The 22,032-nt window shown below is 37.7% G+C and overlaps 1 protein-coding gene across 3 annotated transcripts in view; it reads right to left on the bottom strand.

Moving 5' to 3' along the window:
* The window catches only part of DPYD (dihydropyrimidine dehydrogenase), a 751,325-nt gene that overhangs the window by 488,005 nt on the left and 241,288 nt on the right, over nucleotides 1-22,032 (bottom strand). For 2 of the 3 annotated variants that reach the window (XM_075833172.1, XM_075833173.1), the window contains exons 6-8: nucleotides 20,097-20,293; nucleotides 18,532-18,613; nucleotides 9,932-10,019 (exon numbers count right to left, since the gene is read on the bottom strand). In XM_075833172.1, coding sequence (XP_075689287.1) covers nucleotides 9,932-10,019; nucleotides 18,532-18,613; nucleotides 20,097-20,293 — 367 coding nt within the window. Of the gene's footprint in view, nucleotides 1-5,693; nucleotides 6,474-9,931; nucleotides 10,020-18,531; nucleotides 18,614-20,096; nucleotides 20,294-22,032 lie in introns of those variants that run through there. The other variant, XM_075833174.1, reaches the window with a different exon arrangement.

The following is a 22,032-nucleotide window of genomic DNA, read 5'->3' on the forward strand; positions in this document are numbered from 1 at the left end:
CATAGCCGGGGCAGAGGGGCAACGTTTTTATAAGACTGGGCTCAAACTGTGTGTAGAAATTACGCTGTATTGAAATATGTAGCCAACTACACTTCAATACAGTAAAGGTACATCAATTTATATTAGTCAAATTTATGCCAAAAAGACACTCTATTGGCATATGTTTGGCTAGTAATAGCATCTAAACACATTAGATGCGCCCACTGAACTAACAGCCCAAAAGTACTGTAAACCTAGCGTAACAAAGATGTAATACAGTTTGGTTTAAATAGGTTACCGCACAATTGTATACAATAAGAATTTACAGTGGTCTCTCAAGTTACAATGGCCCCAGGTCACAATATTTTCAACATACAATGGTTTTTCCTAGGCCATTGTAACTTAAAGCCACATTTAACATACAATGCCACAAAAGGTTTGGATCTAGGGTGCATGTGATTGGTTGAAAGATCCAGCCAATCAGCATGGGCATTTTACTGGTAAAACACCTGATGTAATGCAATGCATGCCCTGATTAGTCTAATGGCGCCTGTCTAGTAGCGCCTCTCCATAATACTTCATGTCCTGTACTGCTCTTTACCTGCGCCAGGAGGAGTTGCTCCATTGGACACCAGGACTCCATGTTATATTTCTGGTACACTGTGTACTGTACAGGCTCCTGGAGAAGCTCCTGTTTTCATTGTAGAAAGTGATTTACAGCTTCCAGCAGCTACAGTATTTCTGACTTTTATATGTGAGAACTTGCTTTATCTGTATTAGTTATCTGCGCAATCATCTTTTTTTTTTTCTTATCTGTGGTTGAAATTTTGGGGCTTTGGAACCAATTCCTAGATTTCCATAGAGTTATGGTCTCAAGTTACGATATTTTCAACTTACAATCGTCACCCCGGAATCAATTAATATTGTAACTTGAGAGACCACTGTATATAGATACATCGGGCTGCATTTTATACATACGCACTGATTTGTTTTGAAGGAATAAAAGACTAAAATATAATGAGATAAAATTAGAAATTGGTTTTATATGCACCATTGACCACATTAGCTGCAGAAATGCTTACATTTATTTCAAAGCTTTTGTGCTAAATTGTTCTTTCTAGATGGAATTTTAAAAATCAAACACTTAGTTTTCAAAAGAATATAAAAAAACAATAATAAAAAACATCATCATAGATCTCATTTAAAAGCCCTCTTTAAAAATATAAGTAATCTCAAATATTTCTGAAAAGAATAAGATGACACGTATATAAATACAACAATGGAGCAAGCACATAAAGCAATATTCATTATAGTGTGGAAAGCACAAAGTACAGAACCTTTATCTTCGAGTAGCATGTTCTCATACATGGCAGTTTCTCATTACCGAGAAAATAAAGAGGTACTGGACATCCAAAGATAAAATGCTAGTGTGGACATTTACAAGAATATTTGTTAAGAAAAAATGTGTGTGTTGGTCATAATCCTCTCTTGACACACACTATTCAAGTTTAGATGGAACAAATCAATATGTCATTTTAGCAAGACATGGCAAGAATGTGCTTTTCTACTATAACAGACAATATGCCATTATCCTCCGTGGTGGATTTCAGGAAATTACTAAAATACTTTAGCAAATACCAAAAAAGCTTTTTAAGTAGTACCTTTTTCTTGGAGATCATATTATACATGTGTGTATGATTCTAGTTCTGGCTTCCTCATCCCTTGTTTTGATAAAGGGGAGACAACCATACCGCCCAGGAATGATAGGGGTAACCTGCACAGAACCCCATCTCCATCTATTGGGTCCATAGCAACAAGCCTGGTCTTAAATCACAATCGAGCATTAGGATACAACAGCCTGTCCTGTTGCTATAGACTATTATAAAAAATATCCAAAAATCGAAAACAGGATTTGCATCATCCTGTCAAAAAGATGCAAATAGGACACTTTTTAAATGAATACTTGCCCCATAGAAGCTTACGAGACATGTGAGATGTACGTTTTGATTTTAAATTATGGCTTGGATGGAGAGTCAGAAAATCCTTTACTTTCACCCACCTTATGGCAAAGCAGCCTTGGCTGTACATGTACCATATGGGGCTTTCGAAAGACTGGCCATGTTTCACCCCCACCCCCTGCTCCAGGATAGAACTCAAGCAGGATTTTGTGCTTCTGCAGTATTGTTGTAGACACTAGCATATTACTCATTTTACCTACAAGGCAAGTGATAACTATTCACTGGCTGTAACACACTGGAGGAGATGTATTAAAAAAAAAGGTGCAAGGCAAAGGTGAAGGCTTAGCCTATCGCAAATAATCAGATTCCAGATCTCATTTATCACTGATCCTTTGGAAAATGATATCAGCAATGTCATATACACTGCAACCACTTTTTCTTTGCATTAGATTCGATAAATCTCCCCCATTGTCTCTTCTTATTGAACATATTTTCCTATTTCTCCGATTGTCTATTCTACGGTCTATCACCTTGTATCCCATATCAGAAAGTATAAAATGGAAAGAATGTACGTGATCTCATCTGTCTGTTGAATCTCTACATTTATGTTTTGCTATAGTTTCTTGATTCTAAGCTGTATCTTGACCTGTAGCCTTGCAAGGAGAAAACCTCAATACAAATGGAATTGAAAACATGATTGTTTAGGGCACTGGAGTGTCTTATAGCCTATCATACTTCATGTTATTATTGCAAAATAATTAGATACTGAAAAAGAAAATAATGAAAAAGTATTATTTTCCATGATTTATGAGCAAGAAATGTATATTTGTTTTAATGCTTTAGTATTGTAGTCTGAATCTTCTGAGATCAGTTAAAAATTGTAATATATTAATTGTTTTCCACATGATGCAACCTCCTGCTACTGTGGTTTTTCTTTCCAGCACCATTTATTATTCAGAAAACAACATTTTTCATGTTGGTCAACCTGAGAAATACGAACTCTATCTATGGAAAACTGATATTATGGGAAAATCAGGTAGGAAAATATTAACTCTGTAAAAAAACAGATTTTGTTGAAAACAAAACGCTTGCCTTAAAAAGTTCCCACAGAAATTCCAATCTCAAAAATATCACCACAGAAACAAATCATACATATATCGAGATGTATCCCTCTGAAATATCACATTATTTGATAAATAAATCATATAGCATTACATTTACATTTAGATGTACTTTATTATAAATACTAGGAGCAAAGATGTTGCTTCATAACCGTTCATGCTTATCAATGGCAGTATTCTCCGTATTATTAGAATGAGTATTGACAAATGTATTTATGAAGCTCATGTTCAGTGTCGGCTTGGGGTTTCTTGGGCTCACCAGAGATGACTCTTAGGGCCCACCCCCCATCTATACAGAACATGTGCTCATCCACATTTAATAGCTTTGTAAACTATGTTGTTATCATTGCACACACAAAACATATCATTAACCCATTAATGCATTATCACATAACTGTACGTGATAAGGGTTAAGTATGGAGCATGCTCACGGGCTGAGCGCGCTCCATACACAGCGGGTGACGGCTGTGTAATACAGCTGACACCTCACTACAACGGACGGAATCAAAGATCACTTTCCGCCCGTTTAACACCTTAAATTCCAAGGTCAATCGCGACCGCTGCATTTAAAGTGTTTGAATCAGGGGGTGCCCCCCGCGGCACGATCGGCCGGTTACAATGGTTGTTATGGCAACCTGGGGGCCTAATACTGGCCACTGGTACAGAAGTTGTACCTGGGTCCAGGGGCATAGCTATAAGGGGTGTAGAGGTAGTAGTTGCACCCCAACTTGGGTCCCTGAGGGAGCTCAAAAACTCCTCCGCCACATGAGATGATAATAGTAGTACAAAACGCACATGGTAGTTGGGTGAGGAGCCATTACAAATTTTGCATTGGAGCCCAGGAGCTTTAAGTTACGCCTGTGGCTGTCTTTACCATATAACATTTTAACCTGTTAGTGACCGCCCCATAGTGTTTTTACGGCGGCCACGAACAGGCTTTATTCTGATACAGTAGGCTTTTTACAACGCTGCATCGGAATAAATTAACAGAGCTGGGAGCATCCCCGCTCGAACGGCTGAGATAGATATCAGTATCGATCTCTCTCATTTAACCCTTCAGATGCGGCGCTCAATAGCGAGCGCCGCATCTGAGTGGTTTTGGAGATAGGTAGCTCCCTCTCTCATTCAACCGGCACCCTGCATGTGATTGCAGGGTGTCGGTGTCTTCTATGGCAGCCGGACGGCCTAATAAAGGCCCCCAGTTCTGCCCCAGTTAATGCTAGAGGCATGTCCTAGAAGATGCCTCTCCGTTTTACAAGGACAGGCAGTAATACACAGAAGTATTGCAGTGTATTATAATAACAATTGCAGTGTATTATAATAACAGTGAAGTCCCCTAGTGGGACTGGTAAAAAAAAAAAAAGTTTAATAATGTTATTAAATAAAAAAGTGTAAAAAATGAAAAACCCGCTTTTTCCCTTTACAAACTGCTTTATTATTAAAAAAAACAAAAGAAAAAGTAAAAAAAAGTTACAAATATTTGGTATTGCCGCGTCCTTAACAACCCCAACTATAAAGTTATTACATTATTTAACCCGCTCGGCAAATGCCGTAAAAAAAAATAATCAAAAACAATACAAAAATTGCTGTTTTCTGTGAATCCTGCCTTGAAAATAATGTGATAAAAAGTGATCAAAAAGTCGCATATACTCCAAAATGGTACCAATAAAAACTACAAGGGCTGGAAAAAAAAGCCTTCATGCAGCTGCATCGGCAGGAAAATAAAAAAAAGTTATGGCTCTTCAAATATGGAAAAACAAAAACAAATAATTTTGAAAAAAAAAGAGTTTTTACTGTGTAAAAGTAGTAAAACATATAAAATCTATATACATTTGGTATCGTTGGAATTGTAACAACCCGCTAAATAAAGTTATTGTGTTATTTATACCACATGGTAAACGGTGTAAATTTAGAACACAAAAAAATGTGGCAAAATTGATGTTTTTTTTCTATTACCCCCCAAAAGAATTAAGCAATAAATTATATGTACCCCAAAATGGTGCTATTAAAAAATACAACTTGCCCCATAAAAAACAAGACTTTATACAGCTATGTCGACACAGAAATAAAATACTTATATCTCTTGGAATGCGACGATGACGATGGAAAAACTTAAAAAATAGCTTGGTCATTAAGGTTTAAAATAGGCTGGTCATTAAAGGTTTAAAACCACACATTTTATAGTATATAATTATATAATGCTGTATATAATCTACTATATATACATATAGTAGTGTGCAAAAGTTTTAGGCAGTTGGGTAAAAATGCAGCAAAGTAAGAATGCTTTAAAAAATAGAAGGGTTTAGTTTTTTATTTATTAATTAACAAAATACAAAGTGAATGAACAGAAGAGAAATCTAAATCAAAGTAATATTCGGTGTGATCACTCTTTGCCTTCAGAACAGCATCAATTCTTCTAGGTAAACTTGCACAACGTCATGGATTTTGTAGGATTATAGTCAGGTGTATGAATAACCAATTATACCAAACAGGTGATAATGATCATCATTTTCATATGTAGGTTGAAACACAGTCATTAATGGCAACAAAAACAGATGTGTAGAAGGCTTAAAACTGGATGAGAAACATCCAAACTCTGCTACAATGGTGAGGTTGTGGAAGACAGTTTCAGGTCCACCATGGCAACAGCAACAAAACACACGGTAGTTATACTGCATCAGTAAGGTCTCCCCCAGGCAAAGATTTAAAAGCAGACTGGGGTTTTAAGTTGTGGCGTTTAAGCTATTTTGAAGAAGCACAAAGAAATAGGCAACATTGAGAACCATAGACACAGTCGTTGGCCAAGAAAACTTAGTGCAGTAGATCAAAGAAATATCATGCTTAATTCCCTTCTAAATCAGAAGATGTTCAGCAGTGCCATCAGCTTAGAGCAGGCAGATACCAGTTGGACCAGGTACATCCATTTACTATTCGGAGAAATCTGGCCAGAAGTAGTATTAATGGAACAGTTTTGATCAAAAAGCCGAACCTTCGTCATGGAAACAAGGCCAAGTGACCCAACTATGCACGAAAACATAGGAACTGGGGTTCAAAAAAATAGCAGCAGGTGCTCTGGACTGATGAGTCAAAATTTTAAATAACTGTAACAGAAGGCAGTTTGTTCGCCGAAGGGTTGGAGAGCGGTACAATAATAAGTGTCTGCAGCAACAGTGAAGCATGGTGGAGGTTCCTTGAAAATTTGGGTCTGTATTTCAGCAAATGGTGTTGTGGGATTTGGTCAGGGTTAATGGTGTCCTCAATGCTGAGAAATACAGGCAGATACTTATCCATCATGCAATACCATCAGAGAGGCATCTGATTGGCTCTGAATTTATTCTGCAGCAGGACAACGACCCCAAACATACAGCCAAATGTCATTATCAACTATCTTCAGCGTAAAGAACAACAAGGGGCCCTGGATTACATGGAAAGAAGGATTTGAGTTAGTCTACATCCACAGAACTCATTTTGTAGCATGATTATATCAATGTGCATATAGAAAATGTCATTGTGCCTCCACATTACTGGTCTATAGTACTTCTCTCTTATATACCATTAGGGCCCCATTGGCTTCTTTGGAGTAAGGACTTGGTGGCAACTGCTTCAGTACCTTTGCATTCTGTATAGAAACATCATTCCAGATGGTTGATCTGTTGATCTTTCTACTCAGAGGAGAGGTTTAAGTGTCTCTTTTGTATTTCTTCATTAAGTATCTTTTATGGTTTGGACTTGGTCAGGTAGTGTAAATCTCCAATGTATATTATATAATTTGTGCAATAATAATCTGAAGAAAATGATGCTTCATATAAAAGACAATAATAAGCACAATTCATATCCTCCCCCTGATTCTGTTTTCAGAGAATATATTCTAGCCATTCATCCGAAGCATAAGCTTTTTAGAAATACAATCCTTCATTATGTGGAATGAAAATGGTAACAGAATCGCAATAACCATGGAATGTTTTCTAAACATAAAATAAAATGTAGCCCAACACATCAGCTGTGCAGGAGTCATTTACGGATACTGCCCATAATGTACATATTACACAGATAAATGCCTGCTATACCATCCTGTTGGCACTTTAATACCATATAAATTCACAGGAAACCACTTGAATTTGTTTTTTTATGATTTGAGATGTGGAACACAAAACACGCAAACACTTCACACTGCAAAGCTTGATTTGATGCATGCAGCAAATACGTGCGTTGAAAGCAGCTTTCTCTTTTTACTTATGTGATACTGCGATGCGATGAGCCAGGACAGTACATGCAGTTTTCTACCATGATGAATTAATGCACTGCATTCGGAAGTGTTTGAATGAATACAGATCAACTCAGGTGAAATGCTTAAAGATGTAGAAACCAGTGTTTACTCCTGAACACCATTAGAGGAACCATATATCTCTCAATCATCTCAGTTCATTGAGTAAACTGACAGGAGCAAGCCTATGCACGGGTGGGAAAAGTCTAACACTTGACAAATGCTTTTTCTCTTGACATGTTGTAAATTTAGATAATTCAAAACTACAGCATATGGCTACACTTATGGAACAGAACATTTTCTTGCATTGCAAATGTTTATTGCATCACTAGGTATAAAGGATGTAGAGAACATGTGTAATGTGATCATTTATCAGAGAAATTGCTATACAGCAGACAAGAAGCTAAAACACAAGGGCTTCCATTAGATTAGAGAAAAAGGTTCCCATATTCATGAACCTGAAGCTCCGCCAAGAACATATGGTATTAGGAAATTACACAAATATCAGTTCTAGTGAAATTCACCAGCTCAGTTCCTTAAAGGGGTTATCCAGGATTTTTCAAAAATGAAGCAGGACGGGGGATAGAGTTACATAGTAAACAAATAGATACTCACCTTCTGAAGTGACCCCCTGCTCTAGCTCTGAGGTCCCATTTGCCACGGCTCCGGTCTCAGAAGACCATTAGTGGTCACGTGCCACTGCAGCAAATCTCTGGCCTCAGCGGTGATGTTGCCATGAACGGCACATGACCGCTGGAGGATCTTCCAGGACCAAAGCGGCGGCGAACAGGACCTCAGCGCTGGTGTGGGGGGACAGGAATTCTGGAGGTGAGTATCTGTTACTTTACTATGTAATTACATCCCCTGCCCTGCTGGAAATTTTGAAAACCCCTTTAAGGAAGGTCATGGTGGGGAAACGATAGCTGGTCCGATTGTGAGAATAAAGGGGCTGCAGAGTTGGTTTACTGCTGTGGCTTCTTTAAAGTTGTTCCCTGCTCAGCGGTGATCCCAGGAAACAGTAAAATGGCTCCATTCAAGTGAATGGGGTTGTTCTATTATTCTCAGGATTGGTGGTAGTTCCAGCAGTTGGACTCCCACCAATCAGAGAATATTGGCATATCCTAGTGACATGCCATCACTTTCTATGATGGGAATACCCCTTTAACTGCAATTTAATAGATAGTAGGAACAAGTATTATTCAGGGGTATATTTTTACATAAACCAAAACGATAAAGTAGACCTTCTGATCAGGGAGAATCCACAAAGTACAACTAGACTGCAAAAATCACTGCCTTGTTTTTCCCCGCAAGAGAAATAATGTACCTGCGCAGTTGCATCAATGCTATTATTTGTCTTTTAGGATATTATTGGACCCCCTTTACTGCAGGGCAGCTGTGATCAACACCAATAACATTATATTTGGAAAAATTATTTATGCTAAATCTTTATTTTCTTTTAGGTGAATCTACTACCCTTATGACCCTTTTGACTTATCTTTAGCAGCCACGGGTTCCCAGAGCGACACGGGGAGTTTGACTGTTTTCCACTGGACTTCCCCTTGTCATTCATACTTTTCTTAATTCTACTAGTCATCATTTTTGTGATCTATAATCTGATGCTTCATCACCATTTATTTTGTTCTACTTGAAAATGTAATAAATTCGAAATTTCTAATTATTTATGCCAAATCCCTAAAATGCTCCACAAATCACTCCAAGGAAAAATGCAGTTAAAGTCTATGCAAATTGAAAGGAGACCTTAAATCCTTGGGGATTTCTGCATGAGTTTGGCCAGTATAGGAAATATTTTTTGCACTATACATGATTTTATCAGTTCTAGAATTCCAGTTATATTAATAATGCTCAACAGATTCTCGTATGCTTCCTCACTTTAATACAACAAGCTACTATGGCTAGGTATTTATGACCATGATTGCTGATGCAGTGTAATCTGTTGAACGTCACGGTCTCCACAGTCTTGCAGCTAACACGCCAGTCCATGGGTATTACTCCAGGAACAGGTTGGCTGTCTACTCATCTTTCTTTATACTCTTGCAGTCATGCCACATCAATGCATAAATGCTACTTCAGAATTTCAGATCTGGGTATCTGCCAAACTACAGTCAAGTTTGTATCTTTTTTACATATACATACAGCTCTTGTGTGGCTCTAAGCAGGGGTGTAACTATAGGTGGTGCAGATGTTGCATTCCCACCTGGGCCCTGGAGTCTGAGGGGACCTAAAACATCCATCTGTTGCATATAAGAAGACCAATACCATAGATGATGTACAATAGTAGGGGGCCATAATACAAATTTTGCATTGGGGTCCAGGAACTTTAAGTTACGCCTCTGGCTCCACTTCAGATGGAAATTGTCGTTCAGTCAGAATCCTACAACTGGCCTCCATATCTTTAAATATCTCCATGTACAATGAGAAAAAGCCTCTTATTAGCAAGTTGCGTCAGTAATATGTATATATTTATAATATCATATTTGTCTATTTATGTGCTATTTCCCAGCCAACTGTGTAAAGAAATTGTAAATCTGCAGATTATTATAAGCAAACACATTTTGTAATGAAAACAAATGGTGATAAGGAAAACTTACCAATCCCAATGAATATTGCTGCAAATCCCTCTTCCTTCAGAGATTTTATATTCATTCCATGCATTCCCAGGCCCTTGCCCTCAATTACCTTATAAAAGAAAATACATTGCCAATTAAGAAAACTAATGTAATGTAACCTAATAAGGGAGAAGAGTGTTTGGAAACAGAGTAAAAACTTTGAAAGCCTGGAGGAGAATAAGACAGGATAGATAAGACAAAGAGGATACGTAATATGATTTGCAAACTGCTCATTAAAATGTGATTAGAAAGAAGGTTCTTTTCTATTTCAAACAATGCACAGTGCATGCTGGGAACAGACATTCAATATCTCTAACCAGATTTTAAGGCATAGAAATGAAAATGTTCCAAAGTTTCTTTTATACAGTCAAAGGGTTATTAAAAAAAATATTTCACCTCATAAAGTGATGGCAAATCCCTAAGATATGACATCACACTTTGATCGGTGGGGGTCTGACTGTTGGGAAGTGCACAATCCTGAGAATGATGGGGCCCCATCCTCTTTTCTATTTTTGCCTGCACAGCGGCGCTCCCGGCCACAAAATGTTTTAGGAAAACTGCAGCTTCGCCCCATTCAAGTGAAGCTCAATAGATAAAATTGAAAAACCTCACTACAAAAGGCTGTGTATATCCCCAGCCTTAAAGAGGTTGTCCCAGAATCGGCAATTAACACCTATTCACAGGATAGGTGATAATTGTCTGACCCCATTGTGCCCCACTGGTGAGACCCCCACCGATCCCAAAAACGGGGAGTCCTGAACCTCCAGATCCTCCTCATTGTACCACCCACATCGAGGAGGGGTTTTTAATAGAACAGCGGTGGAGCATGCGCCTGCCGCTAGATTCAATGTCTATGGGAATGATGGAAACAGTGCTGTACTCTGCTGTTTCCATCATTCATATAGACTTTGAATGGAACGGCAGCAAGCATGCGCGACCGCCACTCCAATCAATGTCCTCTTCACTGCAGTTGAACAATGAGGAGGAACAGGGTTTTCAGGACCCCTGTGCTTGTGATCGTCAGGAGCTTGAGTGGTGGGGTCCCCAGGGATCAGACAATTATCACCTATCCTGCGGATAGGTGAGAATTATCAATTCTGGGAATACCCCTTTAAAAGGATTTTTTTTTCTAATCTTATAAGGCTTAAATCAGTTTATGATGACAAGTTCTACAGCTTTCTAATGTACCATATGTTTCAGGTCATTACCATTTTCAAGATCTCAACTAGCTGTCAGTGAATGGAAACACTGTTTACATCTACAGGCTGAAATCCTGTCTTGATTACGTCCTATTACACAATGTTTTTGGGCATACAGTTGAGGCATATGTTTTGGTTTTTCCCCAACTATATATAGTACAGATGTATATATCTGCCATTGACTTTTTCCAAAAAAGATTATACTTGTTTTAGCTGTAGTGATAAAGATAGGACTGGTCAATAGAAACCTTAGGGTATTTTATAGTATACCATTCGTCTACTTTGTTCATTTGCAAACATGCAGTATTCTTCTAACAAAGTGTTAAAGGGGCTTGACACAGATGCCTTGCTCATTGAATATATCAGAGCTCTTTGTAGTAACCAGTTGTGCACCTATGTAAGCAGTACAGAATCAGGAAAGCCTTTTTGATCTAATCAACGTTTCTATTCCCGCGAAAGATCTTAAAAACGGTGAGGAATTAAAATTCATAATATATTTGTATACAGTTGTATTAAAAAAAACATAGTGGACTATGATTTTTAACCTCTTCCCCCGGTATGCATTCTGGGCCCTAACGACCAAGAATTTTTTTAAGTTTTTCCATCGTCACATTCAAAGAGCTATAACTTTTTTTATTTGCATGTTTATATGGCTGTATGAGGACTTATTTTTCGTGGGATGAGTTGTATTTCAATGGCACCGTTTTGGGGTATATAGAATTTTTTAATGAACTTTTATTAACTTTTTTTTGGGGGGATATTAAAAAAGACAGCAATTTAGCCATTGTTCTATGCATTTTACGTTTATGCCGTTTACCGTGTGGCATAAATATCATGTTACCTTTATTCTATGGGTCGGTACGATTACGGCGATACCAAATATGTATAGTTTTTATATGTTTTACTCCTTTTGCAGAATAAAAACACTTTTGATCTAAAATAATTTTATTTTGCATCGCTGCTTTCCAAGAGCCATAACTGTTATATTTTTCCGTCGATGTTGCTATATGAGGGCTTGTTTTTTGCAGGACTTCATTGCTATAATTTTGGGGTACATGGGACTTATTGATTAACCTTTTATTATTATTTTTTTAGGGGGAATGAAATCGAATTACTTCATATTACTGTAAAATTTTCATGTTGGTTCCTTCCCACAATTGCTTCCTGCCGTGTATTCCTTCGATACATATCTATACCTTGTTATATCAAGTTGTTTGGCTGGGTCTTGTCAGAAACTTGTGCGTGTCCTTTTTAACTATTGAATAATACAATTTATATTTTTAACTTGATTATATGGTGTGCGATGCTTACTCTGCTCTTATATAGGTTTAACGTTTCAAAGTGTGGAGTGCAGTCCAACACTGAAGGTAACTCATGCTATTAGCCCCATAGAACATGTGCATTGATTAGGGGCCCCAGGAGTTGTTTTTTGGATTTGGCTACAATAGTCTATTGACACGACTGTGTATAATTCAGGAGATCGGATGTGAATTTAGCCTTTGTTTTTTGCATTATATTTTTGGGGGTGGTGACTGCCTCCTTCTTACTAATGCATTCATCTCATCAGTTTTTTTTATTTGGTCCCTACCTATATTGAGTACATTTTGTAGACTTAGCCTCAAGAGCGAGAAGTGAGTCTCCTGTTGTCCAGATATAATACTCAATGTAGGGACCCATCTGTATTAGGTCACTTTGTCGTGGCAGGTGGGTTCATACAATTTGATCAAAATATATGCTAAGAACCTCCCATTTATAATAATAGTAAATATAGCAGTCATGTCATTTAAAATAATCTAATGTTCAATGTTGGCATATATCTTGGCAACCACTGCTGACCAAATGTTTATTTGGGTTTTATTGGAACCCCGAGAACTTTCTTACAGGCATCGCTCACCATGTAGCATAATAGGCGTCACAGAATGTGACTAAAAGAAAATAAATTTGTGTTCATATCTAACGTGTCATCTAGATGAAGCTAGGACAACTATTACTTTCAGCAATTATACATTTGCATTCATTAAATTAAATTGCATTCGATTAGGTTAGATTATAACCTTACAAACGTTGTTCTTTACAGATTCTGTGCACGGACTCCCTAAACTATATTTATTATTCACCATGCATTGTATAAGTTATCCTCCAGTTAGTTTTCAAAGCGAAAAGCGGAAAAAAAAATATAGAGAAAAGCAATATTATCCCAGTAATGTACTCCAGCATGATTTGCTTTGAATAAGAACATTTCAGTTTTGTGCATTTTGCGCAAGCCACATCTACAATTTTCCTCTTGTTATTGTCTATCTTCAGTGGTTACGTCAAATGTTTGTAGAGCGGTAAAATCTTGGAGAGCGCAGGGAGCTGGGGTCGTGGCACAATAATGGAAATATGTGGAAATTTACTGCAAAAAGCAAACATCTCATTACTGTGTTCCTGCATTGCAATATGCTAGTAGGCTACTAAAAGCATACCGTATGTAATTTTGATCTATTTTTGAGGAAATAAAAGAGCATGATCCTGTAAAAGTATACCTTGTATATAGTCCTCAATAAGTGAAATGGTATTGTATTAAGGCACTGATTTCTAATGTAAAAAACTGCATACATTTACATTGAAAGTATTTGCACACCAGGTACAACGCAGAAGGTAAAGTGTACAGGTCTAATAGACTGACTGACGGCAGAATAGCATATGCAGCAATTGGATGAAAATGTCTTGAAGAGCTATTGTATGTTTTATATTGAATACATTTTCACATTATTAAAGTAAAATATTCTAAAGTGAATTGTCATTTGGGGATCTACATGAGAAATGGCTGCACAGAGTTTTATCATAGAGCTCCAGTGCAGCCGTCTTCCGCACATACAAATTTAAACATAGCAGCAAGGAAAAGCTGTAGTTCTGTATTAGTACATTGACAATGTGTACATACCAACGTTTGCACCCTAAATTGCAAGACATTTTAAGTACTACTCTGTTGTAGCCCGGTTGCCCTAAAAATAGCCCAGAAGTGTCCCTTTCATTGTAAATTAGCAAAAACCTTGCCACTTTTGAGATCGACTTCAGAGGACAGTCCTCGGCAAGTATGCATGTACCAATATGCCATACTGTCATGGTGGGCACAAGCAAGAAATGTAGAAATAAACCAATTATAATTCCCCTCCCCCGTCCATCCACAAAAGCTCATAAGAGGCTTCAAGTGGGTAGAACATAGACAAGCACTGAAGTGCCTGTTCATGTTATCTACTTGGGTAACACAGAGGGGGCAACAGCAAAGAAAAAACTATTTTAGCAAATACATGAATATGCAAAAAGTTGCCCAAAAGTTAAGCAACTATTCATAATAATAACTAAATGCTCTGAGTCAGCCTGAGGCTGTAAATGTGAACAGATGTTTTGGAGATTATAATGGTATTTTGCAGACCTGCTCGCTTCAATATTTCAGTTTGATTACTATAAATATCTAGGCTGTAGAAACAATTGATCCATATCTTTCCCTGATCATACCTAACAAGATCACAACAGGCAACCTTTTTAGTCTGATTTATGGCCATGTAAGTCAAGCTTAACTAATGCTAAAAATTCAACAAAGCTAGATGTATAGTTGGCAAACTTAGCCAAGTAAGGATCGGGCTTCATATCTCTTCCAAGAACTCTCAGATATAAACACCATTATAGAATGTTCTGTTGTAAAAGTGTCTTTTATTAAAGTATTTGGGGTGGGTGCTTCGCCGACGCCTTCTATTGACCACACTAATAAGAATTGTGCTTTGTTTATACAGTGAAGGAAATAAGTATTTGATCCCTTGCTGATTTTGTAAGTTTGCCCACTGTCAAAGACATGAACAGTCTAGAATTTTTAGGCTAGGTTAATTTTACCAGTGAGAGATAGATTATATATAAAAAAAAAAAAGAAAATCACATAGTCAAAATGATATATTTTTATTTGCATTGTGCACAGAGAAATAAGTATTTGATCCCCTACAACCATTAAGAGTTCAGCCTCCTCCAGACCAGTTACACGCTCCAAATCAACTTGGTGCCTGCATTAAAGACAGCTGTCTTATATGTTTCACCTGTATAAAAGACTCCTGTCCACAGACTCAATTAATCAGTCTGACTCTAACCTCTACAACATGGGCAAGACCAAAGAGCTTTCTAAGGATGTCAGGGACAAGATCATAGACCTGCACATGGCTGGAATGGGCTACAAAACCATAAGTAAGACGCTGGGTGAGAAGGAGACAACTGTTGGTGCAATAGTAAGAAAATGGAAGACATACAAAATGACTGTCAATCGACATCGATCTGGCGCTCCATGCAAAATCTCACCTCGTGGGGTATCCTTGATCCTGAGGAAGGTGAGAGTTCAGCGGAAAACTACACGGGGGGAACTTGTTAATGATCTCAAGGCAGCTGGGACCACAGTCACCAAGAAAACCATTGGTAACACATTACGCCGTAATGGATTAAAATCCTGCAGTGCCCGCAAGGTCCCCCTGCTCAAGAAGGCACATGTACAGGCACGAACTAAACACAAGAAATGGTTATATACCATACCTGTACAGGCCCGTCTGAAGTTTGCAAATGAACATCTGGATGATTCTGAGAGTGATTGGGAGAAGGTGCTGTGGTCAGATGAGACTAAAATTTAGCTCTTTGGCATTAACTCAACTCGCCGTGTTTGGAGGAAGAGAAATGCTGCCTATGACCCAAAGAACACCGTCCCCACTGTCAAGCATGGAGGTGGAAACATTATGTTTTGGGGGTGTTTCTCTGCTAAGGGCACAGGACTACTTCACCGCATCAATGGGAGAATGGATGGAGCCATGTACCGTCAAATCCTGAGTGACAACCTCCTTCCCTCCACCAGGAAATTAAAAACGGCTCGTAGCTGGGTCTTCCAGCACGACAATGACCCGAACCATACAGCCAACGCAACAAAGGAGTGGCTCAAAAAGAAGCACATTAAGGTCATGGAATCGCCTAGCCAGTCTCCAGATCTTAATCCCATCGAAAACTTATGGAGGGAGCAGAAGATCCGAGTTGCCAAGCGACAGTCTCAAAATGTTAATGATTTACAGATGATCTGCAAAGAGGAGTGGGCCAAAATTCCATCTAACATGTGTGCAAACCTCATCATCAACTACAAAAAACGTCTGACTGCTGTGCTTGCCAACAAGGGTTTTGCCACCAAGTATTAAGTCTTGTTTGCCAAAGGGATCAAATACTTATTTCTCTGTGCACAATGCAAATAAATATATATAATTTTGACAATGTGATTTTCTTTTCTTTTTTTTTTTTATATAATCTATCTGTCACTGGTAAAATTAACCTAGCCTAAAAATTCTAGACTGTTCATGTCTTTGACAGTGGGAAAACTTACAAAATCAGCAAGGGATCAAATACTTATTTCCTTCACTGTAGGTTCTTTCACATAAATAACATTTATCACAGGATAGGTGGTAAATGTTAGATCATGAGATCTAACTGGTAGGGCCCCAACCTTTTTTCCAATTTGTTGATGTATGCAGTGCAGAGGAGTTGCATGGGCTATTAAAGACACAGAATCAGCTGAGTAAGAACACTCGGCAGTTTTTGATTTTTACATAAATTCTTATTGGTGTGAGCCATGCACATGGTCGACAACCATTCCCTAGAATACCTCCCAAATGTGACTATTCACAGGAAGAAGAATGATGGCAGACGTACCCCACTCTAGTGATTGGTGGGGTTTATTTGGAGCACCACTTATCTAAAGAGTATTACCTTTCCTGTGAATTGTGGGGAAACCCCTTTAATGTAAATATAACAAAAAAAGCTTTAGAGTAAAAAGTCAATATTTCAATGTGTACTAACTAAGCAAAACTTTTTCAGAAATCATTTTTGTCTACAAATCCCTCAAATGTTTGCAAGATTTTGCCAATCTACTCAAATTTTTATAGTAGCTGTCAGATGCTCCCCTAACATGTGATGACCATGGATTGGTGAAAGTGAATTTTTACTGTCCCATTATTATATTTGCCGTGGACACAAGCAACACCAGATTCCTTATTAATATACAGTCAACCATGGACATTGAATACCTCTAGAGGAATCTCTGTACATACACCATGCTGATGGATGAGTTTTAAGAAAACATACAATCCCATTGTGCAGGTGTTTCCTGACATTAAAGTTACTTATGTAGTGTTAGTACTGAATTATCTAAAGCATTAGTCGCATGCTAGAAATAGAAGCAGACAACGCCATTAATATAGTGAGCATATTCATACTGGCCCTTATACGGGACAGGGAGGAGCAGGTTAATATCAATGTTGGTCTACCTCTATGGATGTCTAATAACTCATATTCATGTCATAATAATGGTGTATTTTTTTATCCTACTTCTCATGGAATACACAGTGGTATATATCAGATTATTAACCTCTTACGCTCAAACTAATCTAGGCCAAGGCGGTGCTTTTCTGGCTAGTACCCTGTCCCTAACCGTAAACGGTGAAGTAGGGGATAAAACTCTTAGCCGTTTTGCTGCGGTCATTTGAACTAAATGAATGCGTAATATTTAAGCAGTATTATATGCTTAAAACACTGTTTTGATTCATAACGTCCACTTGTTTGAGTGTTTAAATGGAGGCTGGTGGAGCCTTCCACAGGTGGTGGAGGTTACAGGGCTATTGCTCAATTAGTCATCCTATAATTAAGCAAAGACGTGGGAAGAGAAAAGCGTCTAACCCTATTTGGCAGCTCTGTGCATGAAGATTTTGAGGACACCCCACAGCTCTTCAGCATAGAAGAAATAAATTCTTCAGTTTGTTTTTAGGATAGAATTAAAACTTCTTGATAAGTGGGTAAGCTGTGATTTTTGGGCTATGGGATACTGTGCTTATTTTTAATGCTGCAAGCCATATTTATGTCTTCTAATAGATCTCAGATGTCCCATTGTTTTACCACGTTATCCGGCTACCCACTCTTAAATATAATGATGCAGATACTGGTAGATTTGTACTACAAAGTATAGAATAAATGCTGCTTATCAAGAAGTGAACAACATTATTGGCATTCTCATATATAAGCCTGTTCTTCAGCTGATCTGCCTAGATGATTCTGTTCCTTCCAGCTACCACCTGGAACCCCTAAAGCAACTTAACTTTGTTTTGTTTCTTTTTTTTAACGGACAATTAATCACATGTAGGCATGCCAAATGAGAACTATCGATTGCCCTTTTCCAGACTTCTGGCATTCAGACAACAGACAGACAAATGCCCTGAGCAAGAGGAAACATCTCTTTGCTTCTGCCTACTGTAGCTTTTAATTGTTTGCTACTAATGGACATGGTATTTAGCAGTTTACGTCTGGCAGATCAGTTTATGCTATCATTATCATTACCTTAACTCCGAGGTCCTTCATCAGCTCGAATTCAAATCTGACAACATCATATGGCAAACGGAACTGAGGGATTTCGGATGCACTGTTAAAAGACATCATCCAGATCTGTTACATCTTTCATTAACTCTTGTAGGTATCATTGTATAGTGCTAAGAAGTTAATAATTAATTAATAAAAAATATCAAACAAACTAGTTGGTCAACTGGTAGAGATACAAAACTTCAACATACGTCACATTCCATATATTACATCTTAAAATCTTTTCAATTGAGCAGAAAAGTTATATAATATGTAATGTTTAATCACTTTTCCTGCATTATTGTAACTTTGTTTCGCTTAAAAAAAAAGAAAACATGGTACACAAATTTTAGCTATAACATGGAAAGCAAGCTGTTTGTTGACAATTACAGGCCTCCCTCTTTGGACTATAATGTGCCCGTCCACTTTGAACATGTATTAACCCCTTCCCGACATCCACCGTATATATACGGCGCACGCTGGGTGGGGGAATATGGAGCGGGCTCACTGGCTGAGAGCGCTCCATAGAGTGAGTGTGTCGGCTGTGTGTTACAAGCGACACTTCCGGGTAACAAGCGGGATCCCGTTCGAGCGCGATCCCGCTTGTTTAACCCGTTAAGTGCCATTTAAATCACTAAAAACAGGGGGTGACCCCCTGTAATGTCCCAACGGACCCCTCGCGGCGACGTCCCTAGGGGGACAAATAAAAAAAACTAAAAAACAGTAAAATAACGTTTTTCTAACAAATAAAAAATAAATAAATAAAAAAAACCTTTTCCCATTTCCCCTCAAGCACAATGTAAAAAAATTAAAAAGCTAACATAACTGGTATCGACGCATCCGTAAAAGTCTGAACTATTACAATATATCATTATTTAGTCCGCATGGTGAACTGCGTAAAAAAATAAAATAAAAAAATCAGAATTGCTGTTTTTGGTCCCTTCTTCTCCCACAAAAAATGAAATAAAAAGTGATCAAATAGTCTCACGTACCCCAAAATGGTACCAATATAAACTGCAGCTCGCCCCACAAAAAATAAGCCCTCACACGGCTAAATCGACAGAAAAATAAAAACGTTATGGCTCTCTTAATGTGGCGACAAAACTCAAATTTTACTTTTAACAATCAATTTTTTCCTTGTTAAAGTAGTAAAACATAAAGAAAACAATATAAATTTAGTATCACTGTAATCGTATTGACCTGCAGAATAATGTTAACATGCCGTTTTTACCGTACGGTGAACGCCGTAAAAACAAAACCACCCAAAATGTTGAGGAATTGCTGTTTTTTTACTATTCCACCCCACATATATTTTTTTCTGGTTTCCCACTACATTATATGGTACAAAAAATTGTGCTGTGAAAATGTACAACTCGTCCCGCAAAAAACAAGCCCTCATACGCCAATATTGATGGAAAAATAAAAGAGTTATGGCTTTTGGAAGGTGGGTAGGAAAAAACAAAAGTGAAAATCCCAAAAATGGCTGCGGCGGGAAGGGGTTAATATGACTACACACTAAAACATAGATATTGTATGGTTTTGCTTACCTTAACCCTCCAGAAAAAATCTGCTTCTCAAAAATTGTAATATCTGAATATCCAAGTCTGGCCAGGAAAGAAGCGCAGCTGATGCTTGATGGTCCTGCACCAATCAGAGCTATCTTCGCTTTGAATGATGTTGGCGTTTCTTCGACAGGGGGGAGCATTGGATTCCTTACTTGAGGGATATTCATGTCCTTAAAAATCTGTAAAACAAAAAAAAAATGAACATTACATATTTTATCAATTTTACATTTTACAGCTTCTATATCTTCTATATTTTCATGAGACAGCCTTTTTTGATGGAGTCCAACAGTTCGATATAGCAGATATTAATTGAACACATATCTCCTGTCAACATTCAGCGAAGGACTTGGCCTCATGTTAGAACAGTGGATGAAATGTTCTCATAGTTCAGTGATGTCTAAATGTTCTAAGAATATTCAAAATTCTGCAAATTTACAATTCTTGTTAATTGAACAAGTTCACAAATAGTCAAATAGTTGTATGTATTACTTATAGCAGGGGCACTATCCAACAAACTGTTACAGCAATGTGCCCTGGAGGCATATTTAAAGGCGATCTAGAAAAGTCTAACCAAAGTACATATCAGTAAAAAAAGAAAAGAATATCTTTGCTGTACAAAAACTTTATAGAATTGAATTATTTCAGTAACATCATATTCTCTATATGTATTGTTAAGTTTCATGTAATAAAATAGTGAAAAAAAGAAAAATGTCATAACAAACATTTCATTAAGGACTCCAATTTCTCATGATACAAATTCAATACATTATCGCGACATGCTTGCAAAATCCTCAACAAAACCCTCAACAGACTGCAATTCCCACCACAACCACTGGTTGGCCACAAATAGAATAAACAAATCAAGACAGTATCTGGTCATCTTGCGCCACTCATCTTGGGATATTTCGAGCCAAGAAGAAAGGTAAGAAAGGACACATCTGTATACCAACATTTAAAAGATTTGAATTAGTAGCATACCATACAAGGCATTAACTGTTATAAAGATCCATAGTAAGAGGGGTCTGGCAACAAACTGCTTTCCCTGCTTACAAAGACACAGTCATAGTGTGAGCCTGCAGCTGCCACTAGGGGGAGCTTACTGTCTAAAGATTTCTACAGAACATTTGCAAAAAATATGGGCAGATTTTAATCTTTGAAAATCAATAGAGAAGAAATCATCTATATATTCTTTCTATTTACCAACATTTAAGATTCTTATTAAAAAGAGGCTGATCTGTAATGGAGAATAAATGGAGGGGAGAATTTTATAGTATTTATTATGTCTATTATATACATTGTGTTAAAAAGTATTAGAATCTTACACATTTCTGGTATATCCACATGATATGCCATTAATGAAAGACTGAGAGGAAGGGAAGTCATTACGCCACAAATAGAGTAGAAAAAATGACAAAATTTATTAGGACATACAATACACAAGATTGATACATAAAATTCAAAGATGAATCCGGATAAAAGAAAGCAGTGTGGTGGCCACAAGAGTATTGGAGAATAGGATGTGGCGCCCACCATGAACACACAATCCTTGGCAAGAAATCACTGTCCAGTGAAAGTCACAGGTAGCACAGTCTAACAAATATGGTGTCAGTGTGGAAATGCACTAGTGGTAAGAAACACACATGTTAAGAGTTAACCGCAACACAGATCCAGCTCAATCAGCCCTGTTGCTTATAAAAATGCTAGAAAGTAGCACATTCGTGCTCATGGTTTCAATACGTATTATAAAAGTAGACAAAAGGACCTGGACAAAAATATCAAAGTAGGACTATAACTGCCAAAGACAAGTTCAAGTGAGTAATACCCATGTTGAGTCACAAAGGGTCTCTATCAACTATGGAGAGTATGTAGTTGGGCTTACCCATCAGGATAAATATAGTGTGGCCCCGCACTGCAGCCT

This window comes from Rhinoderma darwinii, chromosome 7, assembly GCF_050947455.1.
Source record: "Rhinoderma darwinii isolate aRhiDar2 chromosome 7, aRhiDar2.hap1, whole genome shotgun sequence".
NCBI classification, from domain to species: domain Eukaryota; kingdom Metazoa; phylum Chordata; class Amphibia; order Anura; family Rhinodermatidae; genus Rhinoderma; species Rhinoderma darwinii.